Source organism: Delphinus delphis, chromosome 4 (genome assembly GCF_949987515.2).
Source record: "Delphinus delphis chromosome 4, mDelDel1.2, whole genome shotgun sequence".
Taxonomy (NCBI): Eukaryota; Metazoa; Chordata; class Mammalia; order Artiodactyla; family Delphinidae; genus Delphinus; species Delphinus delphis.
Window position 1 is genome coordinate 71,879,518 of NC_082686.1, and position 14,426 is coordinate 71,893,943.

General features: G+C 41.5%; 1 protein-coding gene across 1 annotated transcript; it reads right to left on the reverse strand.

The window, feature by feature from the left end:
- Positions 1–5,690: 5,690 nt before the first annotated feature.
- On the reverse strand, positions 5,691–12,265 carry TM4SF19 (transmembrane 4 L six family member 19). Its single transcript, XM_060009930.1, has 5 exons — positions 12,223–12,265; positions 8,619–8,818; positions 8,218–8,295; positions 6,122–6,291; positions 5,691–5,871 (listed from the first exon to the last, which is right to left on the reverse strand). Exons 2-5 carry the CDS (start codon positions 8,796–8,798, stop codon positions 5,691–5,693), a joined length of 609 nt encoding a protein of 202 aa, XP_059865913.1. The 5' UTR covers positions 8,799–8,818; positions 12,223–12,265.
- Positions 12,266–14,426: the final 2,161 nt, after the last annotated feature.

Sequence of the window (14,426 nt, forward strand, 5' to 3'; positions counted from 1 at the left end):
GAGCTGGGAAATGGTCGCCAGGGCGACAGCGCCACCTTTGACCCTATGTGCGGCGGCTGCGCGCTCTGCGCTGTGCGACCCGCCCTTATTGTCGTGCTCGCACTGCCCTACCCGCGCCTGCGCGCCGGATGCTGGACCAGAACCGGCGGAGCTGCAGTGACCATAACTTCGGCAAAGACTGGTTTGTTTCTGTTCCGTTTACAAAGCACTTAAACACGCGTCAGCTCTTATTAACCGCGCTGCAATCTTAGAAAGTGACACAGAACCTGAGGCCCATAGAGGCCCAAGGATACACAGCTAGTAAGCAGCCGGTGAAACTGAGCTGGACTCTGGGGTGAGGGGTGGGGGGCGGTCCAGTGACAGATCCTGTGAACTTGGCTTCTTGCTTGTGAAAAAAGCTTTAGTCTCCTAGGCCTTTCCGAGTTCTAAAGACAAGACTCTAAGCAGTTAATGTTTCGAAAAATGGAAAATCAGTCAAGCAAGAAAAGTAATAATAAACAATAGGTCAGCCATAAAAAGAGTTACAGGATTCCTATCTTCTCCTTGAGGGATATAGGTAACCTTCTGATGCACATTCTTTTTTTTTTTTTTGATGGTTGTACAACATTATGATTGTATTTATACCCTTGAACTGTACACTTAAAAGTGATTAAGATGAAAATTTTTGTTACGTGTATTTTACCACAAATAAAATTGGGGGGAAAAGTACCTAAGGTGATTGATAACCTTTGACTCCAGCTAAGAAAACATTGCCCTCATCCACTGCTGATGCACATTCTTAAATTGTTTTCACAGAAACCAGGACCCCCACCAGATGGAAACTGCTGACTGCAAATGCTAGACCATAGACTGGCTGGAGCCAGAGATTCGATGATTGAGATTCCTGAAACTTCACCCAGTTACCTCACCACTAACCAATCAGAAGAATGTCCAGGAGCTGATCACACACCCTGGGACCCTCACCCTTAATGTTGCACTGAAAGCCATTGGGGAATATGAGTCTTTTGAACACTAGCTCCCCATCCTCCTTGTTTGTCACCCTGCAATAAACGCTGTACTTTCCTTCACCACAACCCAGCATCAGTAGATTAGCATTCCGCAATATTGGCAGAATCGAGCAGTTGCAAAAAGAGACCATATGGCTCTCAAAGTCTGAAATATTATTTGGCCAGGCAAAACTATTAAAAAAAAAAAGATAACTAAGTGAAAAAATATATAATCTGGGCCTTTACAGAAAAAGTTTGTGGTGTACTGATCTAATCCATAATTGCCAACCTGCAGTTCCCCCAGCCTCACCACACTCCTGCTCCAGGGCAAAAGTCAGGAAGGAGCAAACTTAGGATGCATTTCCTGCTTATGAGCACCAGTCCTGGTCCTATTTTAGAAAGCTGTATTATCCTGCCAGCTTCAAAAACTAAGAAGAAATTCCCCCAATATGCATCCTGAACAAAGATCCCAAAACAGGAGAGAGGGAGGTGCTCTGCTTTCCACATTTCACAATGAAGGAGCTGTGGCATCACAGTTCTCCACCCACAGCATCCTGTGTCTCCCCTTTTGAGCTTCTATTTCCTCTGATGGAAAAACGCTTCTTCCCTCTTTGCTGGGCTAACCATTTCAAGAATCAGTTCAGACATGACTGATGCCTCCCTTCATCTCTCACAGATCCTCTCCTTAGAGGTTCCTGGTTCCTTCAAGCTCTCATTACATCCTGGCTTGACCTCTAACATGGTCCCTACCATATGACATTCAAATTATTAGTAGATGAGTTTCCCTAACATGACCATGAGCTCTTCAAGGACAGGGCAGGGCCCAAGGGCAAGGACCATGTCTCAGTCATTTTTGAATTCACAGCATGCATGGCAGTGCTGAGCACACAGTGGGCACTCAGTATATACCACTTATTGAACGGCACTGAACACTGGTGGATTAGTCAGCTCAGGCTGCCATAACAAAATACCACAGACTGGCTGCTGGCTGCTGTGTGGTTTAAACAATGGAAATTTATTTTCTGGAGGCTAGAAATCCAAGACCGAGGTGCCAACAAGGTTGGTTTCTACTGAGGCCTCTCTCCTTGGCTTGCAGATGGCTACCTTCTGGCTGTGTCTTCACATGGCCTTTTCCTCTGGGCTCTCATGGGGAGACAGATCTGGTATATCATCCACTTTCTTTTTCCCCACATCTCTTTAGCATATACTAAATTCTCACAAATATTTATTTCTATCTCTGAGCTCCCTAGTCTGATGCATAAATTTGTCCATTTAATGTACCGCACTGTTTGAATTATTGTAGTTTTATATTAGCTTTTAATATCTAGTAGAGTTAGTCCCACCTCACTGCCTTCTTCAGAAATTTCCTGGCTGTCCAAGCTTGTTCATTTTTCATGTGAACTTTAAAACCAGCTTATTCCATATCCTCTTCCACCAAATCTTGGTGATTTTATTCATCATGTTAAATTTATAGATTAGTTTAAGGGCATTTATATCTTATGATCCAAGTTCATGGCATGCCTTTATATTTGTTCAAGTTTATTTTTTATCCTTTAGTAATATTTTAGTTTTCTTCAATAAGTATTTCACATTCTTGTTTTGTTGGTAACTAGGTTTTTTCTTTTTTTCCTTTTTTGTTTCTAATGTAAATGGGAGTTCCCCATCTGCATACCTGTTAACTGCTTGTTGTTTGTATACATGAAGATTTTTGATTCTGTACATTTATTTTGTACCCAGACATTGTATGAAATTCTCTTATTGTTTGTAATATAATTTATTTGGGTGCTCTAGATGTGTAATCATATTGTCTGAATATAATGATAACTTTACCTTCTTTCCTATTTTATATCTGTTAATTTCCTTTTGAATACTTGCTTGGGCTAATACCTCAAGAACAATATTAAATGATAGTGACAATAGTGAGTGTCATCATCTTATTTGCAACCTTAATGAGATTGTTTCTAGTATTCCACCTTAATGAGATTGTTTCTAGTATTCCTTCATTAAGCATGATGCTGACTTTTGAGTTGAGATAGATACGTTGTACTATGATAAGGAAGGACCTGTCTTTTCTCATTTTCTTAAAGAGTTTTATTAAGAATATATGTTGCGGGCTTCCCTGGTGGGGCAGTGGTTGAGAGTCTGCCTGCCGATGCAGGGGACACGGGTTCGTGCCCTGGTCTGGGAGGATCCCACATGCCGCGGAGCGGCTGGGCCGGTGAGCCATGGCCACTGGGTCTGCGCGTCCGGAGCCTGTGCTCGGCAATGGGAGAGGCCACAACAGTGAGAGGCCCGCGTACCGCAAAAAAAAAAAAAAAAAAAAAAAGGAATATATGTTGAATTTTATCAAATGCCTTTTCAGCATTTATGAAGAAAATCATTAGGATTTTTTCCTCCTTAAATCTATTAATATAGGTGAATAAACTTTCTGAAACGTAATCATGCTTTTATGCTGGAAATACACTCTTACAATGTCATTTTTCTAGGTATGATTGACATATAACATTAGATTTATTTCAGGTGTACAATATGATTTGATTTTTGTATATATTGCAAAATGATCACCACAATAAGTCTCATTAACATCTGGCACCATACATTAGTTACAAAAAAATTTTTTTTTCTTGTAGTAAGGACTTTTAAGATTTATTCTCTTAGCAACTTTTAAATATGCAATACAGTACTATTAACTATAGTCACCTTGTTGTACATTATATCCCCATGACTTAACTATTTTATAAGCAGAAGTTTGTACCTTTGACTCTCTTCACCCATTTCTCTCACTCCCCAGCCCCAGCTCTGGCAATCACTAGTCTGTCACTGTATCTGTGAACTTGGTTTTGTTGCTATTGTTGTTGCTTTAAATTCCACATGTAAGTGATATCATATGGTATTTGGCTTTCTCTGACTTATTTCACTTAGCATAATACCTTCTAGGTCCATCCATGTTGTCACAAATGGCAAGATTTCATTTTTCTTATGGCTGAAGAGTATTCCATTGTGTGTGTGAGTGTGTGTGTGTGTGTGTGTGTGTGTGTGTGTGTGTGTACCATATCTTCTTTATCCATTAATCCATTGGTGGACACTTGGGTTGTTTCCATGTCTTGTTTATTGAAAATAATGCTACAGTGAACATGAGGGTGCAGATACCTTTTTGAACTAGTGTTTTTGTTTGCGTCAAATAAATACCCAGAAGTAGAATTGCTGGATCATATGGTAGTTCTTTTTTAATTTTTTGAGGAACCTCCATACTGCCTGCCATACTGGTTGCACCAGTTTACATTCCCACCAACAGTGCACAAGGGTTCCTTTTTCCCCGTATCCTCATCAACATTTGTTATTTCTTTCCTTTTTGATAATAGCCATTCTAACAAGTATAAGGTGATATCTCATTATGGTTTGGAGTTGCATTTCCCTGACGATTAGTGATATTAAGCATCTTTTCATGTACTTGTTGTCTCATCCTCTTCTCATAAGGATGCCAGTCTTATTTGATTAGTGTCCCACTCTTATGACCCCATCTAACCTAAATTAGCTTCTTAAAGGTCCTATCTCCAAAGTCACGTTGAGGGCTAGAGCTTCAACCTATGAATTTTGGGAGCACATAATTCAGTCCATTAAGCTAGTGAACTTGAATTTAGAAAGTAGGGGGTCAGGTATTGACTTTACCTGAACCTAACTGACTGCTTTTGGGCAGCAAGTCCATTATCCTCTAGGAGCCTCAACTTCATCTGTAACATGCGGCCAATTTTATGGGGCTTTTGAGAGGCTGAAATGAGATCATGGCTGGAGGACATTTTATGGACTATAAGTTCCTACACAATAATAATGATAATTATTTCTTCTACTACTATATCATTTTGCAGTTTACAATGTGATTTTTTAAAAATTTATTTATTTATTTGGCTGCATCATGTCTTGTTGCGGCACGCGGGATCTTTTTGTTGCAGTGCACCAGCTCTTTGTTGCAGCGCGTGGGCTTCTCTAGTTGTGGTGCGTGGGCTCCAGAGTGCGCAGGGTCAGTAGTTGCAGTACGCAGGCTCTCTAGTTGTGGTGCACGGGTTCTAGAGAGAGCGGGCTTAGTTGCTCCACGGTGTGTAGGATCTTAGTTCCCTGACCAGGGATCAAACCCTTGTCCCCTGCATTAGAAGGCAGATTCTTAACCACTGGAAGTCCCTACAATGTGATTTAAAATGCATTGTATCATTCAACATACATGCAAGGAATTATTATTGTTATTATTACTACATGACTACCTAAAAGGGAAATTTGTTTATAATTCATACCCACTCTTGCAGAAAAGATTCAAGGCAGCTCCTGATGAAAACACTCATGTTTAAGAGGGAATTACCGGGACTTCCTTGGTGGCACATTGGTTAAGAAACTGCCTGCCAATGTAGGGGACACGGGTTCGAGCCCTGGTCCAGGAAGATCCCACATGCCTCGCGACAGCTAAGCCCATGTGCCACAACTACTGAGCCTGCGCTCTAGAGCCCGCGAGCTACAACTACCGAAAGCCCGTGCGCCTAGAGCCCGTGCTCCACACCAAGAGAAGCCACCGCAGTGAGAAGCCCGCGCACCACAACGAAGAGTAGCCCCCACTCGCCACAACTAGAGAAAGCCCGTGCAGCAATGAAGACCCAACTCAGCCAAAAACAAATTAATTAATTAATTTTTAAAAATTAATTAAGAGGGCGTTACCTGTTACTTCTCACAGAGGCTGCAGAAAAGGCCCAGGAAGCTGTTGATGAAATGAATGACCACCAGGAGAATCTGGAGGAGGCTGATGCACAGAAGGGCAGAGAAGAAGCACACGTGCCACATGACAGCTTTAGAAGGCTCCAGGCAGACAGAATTCCAGAGTGAATGGTCATACAAATAATTCCTATCCCCAAAAATAAGGAGATCAGGGGTTGGAATAAGGAAGAAAATCCCAGCAACTTTGATAGAAACCTGGGTTCTCCCTCAGCTCAGGTCGTAGGACTAGACTTTTGAGGGTGACTATTGTTGCATTTGCAATTTTCTGAGCATCAGAGAAGCAAGATGCTAGAATGCTGACTAAAAGGAGTTTGTAGTCCCTTTCTGTGTCTTTCTTTCTCTGAAGAGACTGCAAATCCAAGTTTCCATCCATTTACCTGTTTTGCAGGTCTTTGAATGGGTAACCATGTTTCCAAGCCTGTGTCTGATTGAAGGACGAAACATCGAACATGCAAAAAGGACCATCTTTCAGGGCTACTCCAGAAGTGATAAAGCAAATCAAGGCCCCAAGAAAAGCCAGGCCACTTGACAACAGAGCAGTAAGCATCTGCAGAAGGAGAGAAGAAACAGTGAACCTGAGAGGGGGTCGTGACTTGTGGGCTGATCTGGACAAATCTAACTTCTCTGGTGCTCAGGCCTTCCCCAGTCATGGGGATGATCCTACCCACAGCACCTCTTTTAAAACATAGCCAAGGTAGGGCTGGCTGATGAGGTCACTGGGTAGAGCCGGGAGGGGGTGGGAAAGAAGGAATGGAGAAGGGGGAAACACTGGCACCTGGTCCCAGCAGCAGGTTCAGCCGGATTCAGCAGGCTCTTCAGAGCTTCTCAGCAGAGTGGCATCAAAAACTTTGTCACTCACACTGCAGGCATTCAGTCTCTGGCTTAAAGGGTCAGATTGGTTATCGCAAGCCCCCCTCTGACCCTTTTAAAAGAAAGCTGTATTTTTTCAAAAGTTCCAAGCTGCCATCCCTGATTCCTCTCTTTCTCAGATCAAGCATGAAAGGAAGGAAGGGAGGAAGAGGGGAAAGAAGGAAGAAAAGGAGGGAGGGAGGGAGGCAGAGACAGAGAGAAATTACAGTCAACTCTGAAATAACTCGAGTTCTGTCATTGTACTTTTCTGGTCTGTGCACCACTCATTTCCTTCCCAAAAGATAGCAATGTGTTTATTTCCTTGGCAGGATTCTAACTTCCAGATTGGTTTCTTTCTCAGGATACCAGATTTTTTTTTTCTCCTTCTCAAAAAACACATATTTTAAAATTTTAAATAAAACATATATATATATATGTGTGTGTGTGTGTGTGTGTGTGTGCGTATATATATATATATATAGTTTTTATACAGAATCAGAGTCGTTTTCCCACTGATGTCAGACTGGTTTAGAACTCGAGAGGGGCCACAGAAAGCAGTGTAGTAAGTTTTGACTCTAAGTTAAAAGATTCAAGATGAATCAGTCTGACATAAGCCTAGGACAGAGGTTCTAAAAATGTGGTCCCTGTCCCAGCAACAGCACATCACCTGGAAACTTGTTAGAAATGCAAATTTCCCCCCCTCCCCATCTTGCTCCACCCCAGACCTACAGAGTCAGAAACTCTGGGCGTGGGGCCCAGCAATCTGTGTTTTAACAAACGCTGCAGGGATTCTGATGCACACATTCAAGTCGAGAACCACTTGCCTAGGGGAAAACCAGACATGACTGAGAACAGATAGTGAATGAAATGTGTGGTGTTTATACTTAATTCTTTAACATATAATTCTGAATCAGCAGGGTTCCCAACATGTGGGATGTAGATATCAAAGCAGGATGCAGAGTTACTGTAAAAAGGCCACAAATTCATGTGTCTGAGACTGAATGAGCAATATATCTTATACATTTATGTACTGAGATTTTTCAAATATATATAGATGTTGCTGTAATTAATACAGTGCAAATTTATTCTGGGCCTCAGCTTCATTATCTGTAAAATGGAGAGGTTAGACTAGAATCTAGTCATCAGATGATCTCTGGAGAATCTTTCAGCTCCAAGAAAAATTAAGAAAAATAGCCAGGAAATTTTCTATCAATGACACATGACTACAATGTACATAACTCATGTCCATATGGTTCAATAGGCTAAAACTAATAAGAACAGTTCATGTATAGCTGAATCGCTTTGCTATATAGCAGAAATTAACAGGACATTGTAAACTATACATCAATAAAATAAAAAAGAACAGTTCCTCACATGTGTGTAGACATTTATGGTTCATTAAGCACTTCCTCCCTGGACTTGATCCTGTTAACTTTCGTTTTACAGAAGGATCCGAGATTCAGAAAACTTGCCCAAAAGCTTAGGGTTTTTAGACCCTTAGAGAGGTACGGTCAGGACCTGACTTCAAACGCCAAGACTGAAATTGTCTCTTTATCACTCTGCCTCTAAAGTAATAGAATGTGGGGACATTCTAGGTATTAGAAGAGTGGAATCGGGTGCTTACACTTTGGCAGGGCCCACTCTTACTGAAGCAGCCGTATCTCCAGCCCGTCAAGGAGATGCGGGTAGCTGCAGTGAGAACCTGGGGGAAGAGGGAAGAGTGTTAAAAAGAGATTGGGTAATTTACATCTCTAGCTGCCACCTGTGGCCAGTTTGGGATGACTAGCCTAATGTGACTCTATGAATGGCCGCGTTCACACCAAGCCTGCCTAGTCCAAAATTCAGCAACATTTGACCAGTCTTCCTAGAGTCTTCTATCCCTTGGAGCTGCTATAGACCCCACAGTCAGCTTGTTAGTTCAAGCTTTTTTTCAAGGAATCAAAACACTACCCCCACCCCCACTTCACTGCTCCACCTCTAAGGGGCACTTTGGGAGTTCACACCCAGGGAACCCCAGACACTCACCATGAGGCCTCCTCCCCAGAGCCCAGAGCCCAGCATGGCATGCCTGCCAATGAGGCCCCTCAACAGGTAGGTCACATCCCAGTTAGGAAGGAGGAGCACTGTGTTGGCTGCAGCAGCAAACAGGGCTGTAGTCCCGAGGCTCAGCCCCAGTACTTGGGAGCAGGTCCGTGAGCATGCCATCACACAGAGAGGACACTGTCCTGGAACCAATGGAAAGAGGGTCAGGGTAGCTGTGTTACTGGGAGCTGCTGGCTAGGGGAAACCCCAGGAGCATAGGGTGGGGAGGGGGAAATAGACCAGAGGCACTGTCACCTCCTAGGGTCAGATCAAGAAGAGCCAAGGAACTTGCTTAAAAACTCTGCGTCTTATAAATATTTCCCAATGGATAGAATTTAATTGCTCCATTTTCTGCCAGCTCCCACTCACACACACACACACACACACACACACACACACACACACACACACACTCCTCATCCCATCATAATTTGCTTGTACCTCTATTAAAGCCAGTGATTATTTCTACTTGATACAGAAAAACAAAAAAAAAATTTTTTTTTGAAGATGTTGGGGGTAGGAGTTCATTATTAATTAATTTATTTTTGCTGTGTTGGGTCTTCGTTTCTGTGCAAGGGCTTTCTCTAGTTGTGGCAAGTGGGGGCCACTCTTCATCGCGGTGCGCGGGCCTCTCACTATCGTGGCCTCTCTTGTTGTGGAGCACAGGCTCCAGACGTGCAGGCTCAGTAGCTGTGGCTCACAGGCCTAGTTGCTCCGCGGCATGTGGGATCCTCCCAGACCAGGGCTCGAACCCATGACCCCTGCATTAGCAGGCAGATTCTCAACCACTGCGCCACCAGGGAAGCCCAAAAAACAAAATTTTAAAGGTGTCATCCTCTTGCTTTAAAAGACGTCATTTTAAAGCTGTCCGCTGTTACCACTTCCATTCAACATTGTACAGGAGGTCCTTTCCAGTGCAATAAGAAAATAAAAAGCGGCAAAAGCCACAGGTATGAAAGAAAGAAGTAAGAATATCATTATTCACAGTAACATGATTATCTGTGTAGAAAATTGTAAGGAATCTATCAAAAAGTTAATAAGTGAGTTTAGCAAGGTTACCGAATAAAAAATTAAATGTACAAAAATTCTATTGTATTTCTATATACAAGCAATGATAAATTATAAAAGTTAAAAAACAACATCATTTACAATAACATACAAATAGAAAATACTTATGGATAAATTTTACAAAATCTGTGTAAGACCTGTACACTAAAAATTATAAAACATTACTGAGAAAAATTAAAGAAGACCCAAATAAATGGAGAGATATACCATGTTCATGAATCAAAAGGCTTAGTATCAGTGCAATCTCAGTCAAAATCCTAGCAGGGTTCTGTCATAGAAACTGACAAGCTGAATCTAAATTTACATGGAAATGCAAAAGACCTAGATTTTTCAAAACAATGTGGAAAAGAAGACCAAAGTTGGAGGGCTTACATCATGTGATGTTAAGACATTATAAAGCTACAGTAATCAAGACAGCAAAGTAATGGTGTATACAGACATGCAGACCACTGGAACAGACTAGAGAATTCAGAAATAGAGCTATACAAATATGATCAAATGATTTTTGAAAAAGATGGTATTTTAGTAGGAAAAGGAGAGTCTCTTCAACAAATGATGCTGGAACAATCCATATGCAAAACAAAAATATATACTTTTCCTATTACTGCAAACCCTATTCAATAATTAACTCGAAATGGACCATGGATCTAAACCTAATAAAAATTTTACAAGAAAACAACAGAGAAAATCATCGGGATTTTCGGTTAGATAAAGATTTATTATATAGAACACAAAAAGTACAACCTATAAAAAGTGATAAATTAAACTACTTCAAAATTAAAATTTTGCTCTTCAAAAGACACCATTAAGGAAATGAAGAGACAAAACACAGGCTGGGAGTAAATATTCACAACACATATTTTGTAAATATGTATGTGAATGTGACCTCATATACCTCTGACAAAGGATTTGTATCTAGAATACATAAAGAATTCTTAAGACTCTACCATGAGTAGACAAACAACTGAGGGACTTCACTGGTGGTGCAGTGGTTAAGACTCCACGCTCTCAGTGCGGGGGGCCCAGGTTCAATCCCTGGTCAGGGAACTAGATCTCACATGCATGCTGCAACTAAGGAGCCCGCGAGCTGTGACTAAGGAGCACGCCTGCCGCAACTAAGACCCAGCGCAACCAAATAAATAAAATAATGTAAACAAAAAAAGAAGGCAAACAATGGTTTTTAAAAATGGGAAAACGATGTGAACAGACACTTCATTTCATCTCACAAAAGAAAAGCTATATGGATGACAACTAAGAACATGAAAAGACACTCAACATCATTAACATAGGGGAGTGCAAATTAAAACCAAAATAAGATCCTACTACATACCCACTGGAATTGTTACAGTTAAAAAGTTGGACTAGGGGCTTCCCTGGTGGCGCAGTGGTTGAGAGTCCGCCTGCCGATGCAGGGGACATGGGTTCGTGCCCCGGTCTGGGAAGATCCCACATGCCGCGGAGTGGCTGGGCCCGTGAGCCATGGCCACTGGGCCTGCGCGTCGGAGCTTGTGCTCCGCAACGGGAGAGGCCACAACAGTGAGACGCCCGCGTACCGCAAAAAAAAAAAAAAAAAAAAGTTGGACTATACCAAGTGTTGGTGAGGATGTGGAACAACTAGAACTCTCATAGATATGTGGTGAGAATGCAAATGGTACAGCCACTTTGGAAATAAGCTTGGCAGTTTCTTAAACCATCACTTACCAATGATCAAGTAATTCCACTTCTATATATTTATCCAAGAGACATGAAAACACATGCCCACACAAAGACTAGTACTTGAATGTCCATAGGAGCTTTATTCATAATAACTAAAAATTAGAAACATGGAAACAACCTGTGTCTACCAACAGATGAATGAATAAAAATATATATATATATATATGTGCAATGGAATATTATTCAGTCATTAAAAGAATGAAGTTCTGTTACATGCTGCAACATGAATGAAGCACGAAAACATTATGCTAAATGAAATAAGCCAGACACTAAAGGACAAGTATGTATGATTCTACTTATATGAAATATCCAGAATAGGCAAATTCATAGAGGCGGAAAGTAGATTAGAGGTTACTAGGGACTGAGGGGAAGGGGGAATGGGGAGTTATTGTTTGATGTTTACAGAGTTTCTGTTGGGGGGTAATGAAAAAGTTTTGGAAACAGGTAATGGTAATATATAGTTACACAACATTGTGAATGTAATTAATGCCACTGAGTTGTACACTTTAATATGGTTAAAATAACAAGCTTTAAGTTATATATATTTTACCACAATAAAAAATCAATTAAAAATGAGAAATACAAAAAAGTGAGAAATAACTCAAATGCTCATCAATAGGTGAATAGATAAACTGTGGTATATCCATACAATTAGTACTACTACTAGGCAATAAAAAACAATAAACTACTGATACATGAAACAACATGGATGAATCTCAAAATCATGCTAAATGAAAGAAGCCAGAAACAAAAGACTACTCACTGTATGATTCTGTTTATATGAAATTATAAACACTAGAAAAGGCAGAACTAGTGACAGGAAGCAGATCAGTTGTTTCCAGGGGCTGAGAATAGAAGAGGGGATTAATATCGTACATAAGGAAACTTTTTGAGGTGATAAAAATGTTCTATATCTAGATTCTTATGAATATACAAATATATATATATTGACAAAACTCATCAAACTACTCTTAAAATTGGTGAATTTTATTATATTTTAATTATATATCAATAAAATTGATTACAAATTAAAATGTCATGTCTAGATAGGTTGTAAAATGCCTCCTCCACACCTTTACTTATAGCCGTTTCTCCCTTTTAAATTTTCACTGATCTGTGAACTTTTTATTTTTTTTTAATATGAATTAGAATAGGACTAGTAATATTTGGGTACACTCATGTCAATGTGGACCTGAAAAAAGTCAGTACCATGACATCCCCAAGAAGTGGTTTGTTGCCACTTTGCAATTCAGTTACATGTCTGGCTCAGCTTAAGGCTCTTGACGCTCCCCTCCTAACACACAGCTTTGCCCATAACCAGAAAATATGTATAGATCAAAGCCTCCACCCCAATCTCTCTTTTACATATATACATACACCTACATATATAATGAAATATTTCAGAGTTAAAGAGTGAAGCATAATGTATATAATATATTTGCTCTTGCTAGTTGTGTGGAATAATTGAACAACACCTATGTAAACACAACTGGTTTACAAAATAGATTCTTACCACTAATACTATTGAAGCCCCAGGTGTGCCCTCTCTATCATCTGCCTGTACTCCTTCCTGGGAACGACTACCCTAAATTTCGATTTTATCATACATTTTTAAAAACGGTTTTACAATTTATGAACTTAATTTAAAAAAAAACAAACTTGATTAGCCTAGGTTTTTTTTGTTTGTCCAGACTTCAGCTTATATAGAGACTCGTGTTAGACACAGCACTGAGCAGGCCATTTGGTTGGGGCAGGAAAGGGGGTGCTCTTGTCCTGCCCGCCCATACCCCCATTCCCCAGCCTCCTCAGCCCTTGGTGACATTTGCTTCCCTAATCTCAGAGCCCAAACTCATCTCAGCTGCTCCTCCCAGCAGGAAACTTTCTGATGCAATTGCTAATATTTTAGTGGGATGAGTTGCCTTCACCGTGTGCCCTCTCCACAGGGTATTTGCTCTCTAAGCCATGTTTCTCAAACGGTGAATAAAGTAACTCATCCCTGATGAAAGGAAGTTCGGATCTTTGTGGAGGGGGGCACACGCTGGAGGAGTTGGGGGTAGGATACGGAGGAACAGTGGCCCTTACTCCAAGGATACAAGGGACCTGGAGGGAAGAGGGGGCCCCCTCCCCCAGGGGCCCACCACAGAGACCTCTTTTCCTGAAGTGTCCTCCAAGCTGGTATGGTACTGGCTGCTTTCTCCACGGGTCCTCAGGGTGAGGAGCCTGCTCCGCTGTCAGCGGGCAGGGCATCTGTATGATCACAACCCACCCAAACAGTTTGTGATGCAGCCTCCCTCCCCAGGCCTTCCTGCCATTGAGAGCCGCGCTCTCAGTGTGTGTCCAGGGTGTTGGCAAGTAACGACTTTAACCCACATGCCTCTCAGATGACTGACATTTTGTCAGGGGCCCAAGAAAGGACTGGTGTGTGGTCGGACATTGAGGCACACTCTAGACCACCGGCTGGAAGAACCTTTTGTTCAGGAATGCCTTCAGCCTCCTTTGAATCATTCCACCTATGAGTAAGGCCTGTCTAGACAATAGATCACCGACATGAACCTCCCCACCCCGACAATCTCTTCTTTGGAAATTTTTCTTATCAGGAAAGTTTTAGAAGGGAAGCTAAAAGATATGAACGTGCAGAGGGAAAACTAAGTTGAGCATGGCCTTTGGGATGAGTGGGATTCAGAGCATCCTGGCTGTCCTACTAATCTGCTAAAAGCACTTGCTGTGCTGCTGCATCTAGGAGGGCTGTGGCTCAGTTGGAGTTTCACGTCCTCCCCTTGATTTGTTCCCCTAGAAATCACAACATTCTGAGAAATGCTTCCACAAATGTGAGCCAGGAGATTAGCAAAGAGTTTGGCTAATTTGATATCTGAAGAGACAAGCAGGATCATAAGGTAAAACCTCACAACCAGGCTTTAGGGGTGCCCTGTTCTAACCTGAGATCCTGGCTGGGTGAACAAATCACTA

Bases quoted from the DNA above. Each gene is read 5' to 3' on its own strand.
- TM4SF19 (XM_060009930.1), bottom strand. From the start codon at position 8,798: ATGGCATGCTCACGGACCTGCTCCCAAGTACTGGGGCTGAGCCTCGGG. The intron at 8,296-8,618 runs GTGAGTGTCTGG...CTCTTCCCCCAG, and splicing joins TCTGGGGAGGAGGCCTCATG to GTTCTCACTGCAGCTACCCG. The intron at 5,872-6,121 runs GTAAATGGATGG...TTTTGGGGATAG, and splicing joins TTCAAAGACCTGCAAAACAG to GAATTATTTGTATGACCATT.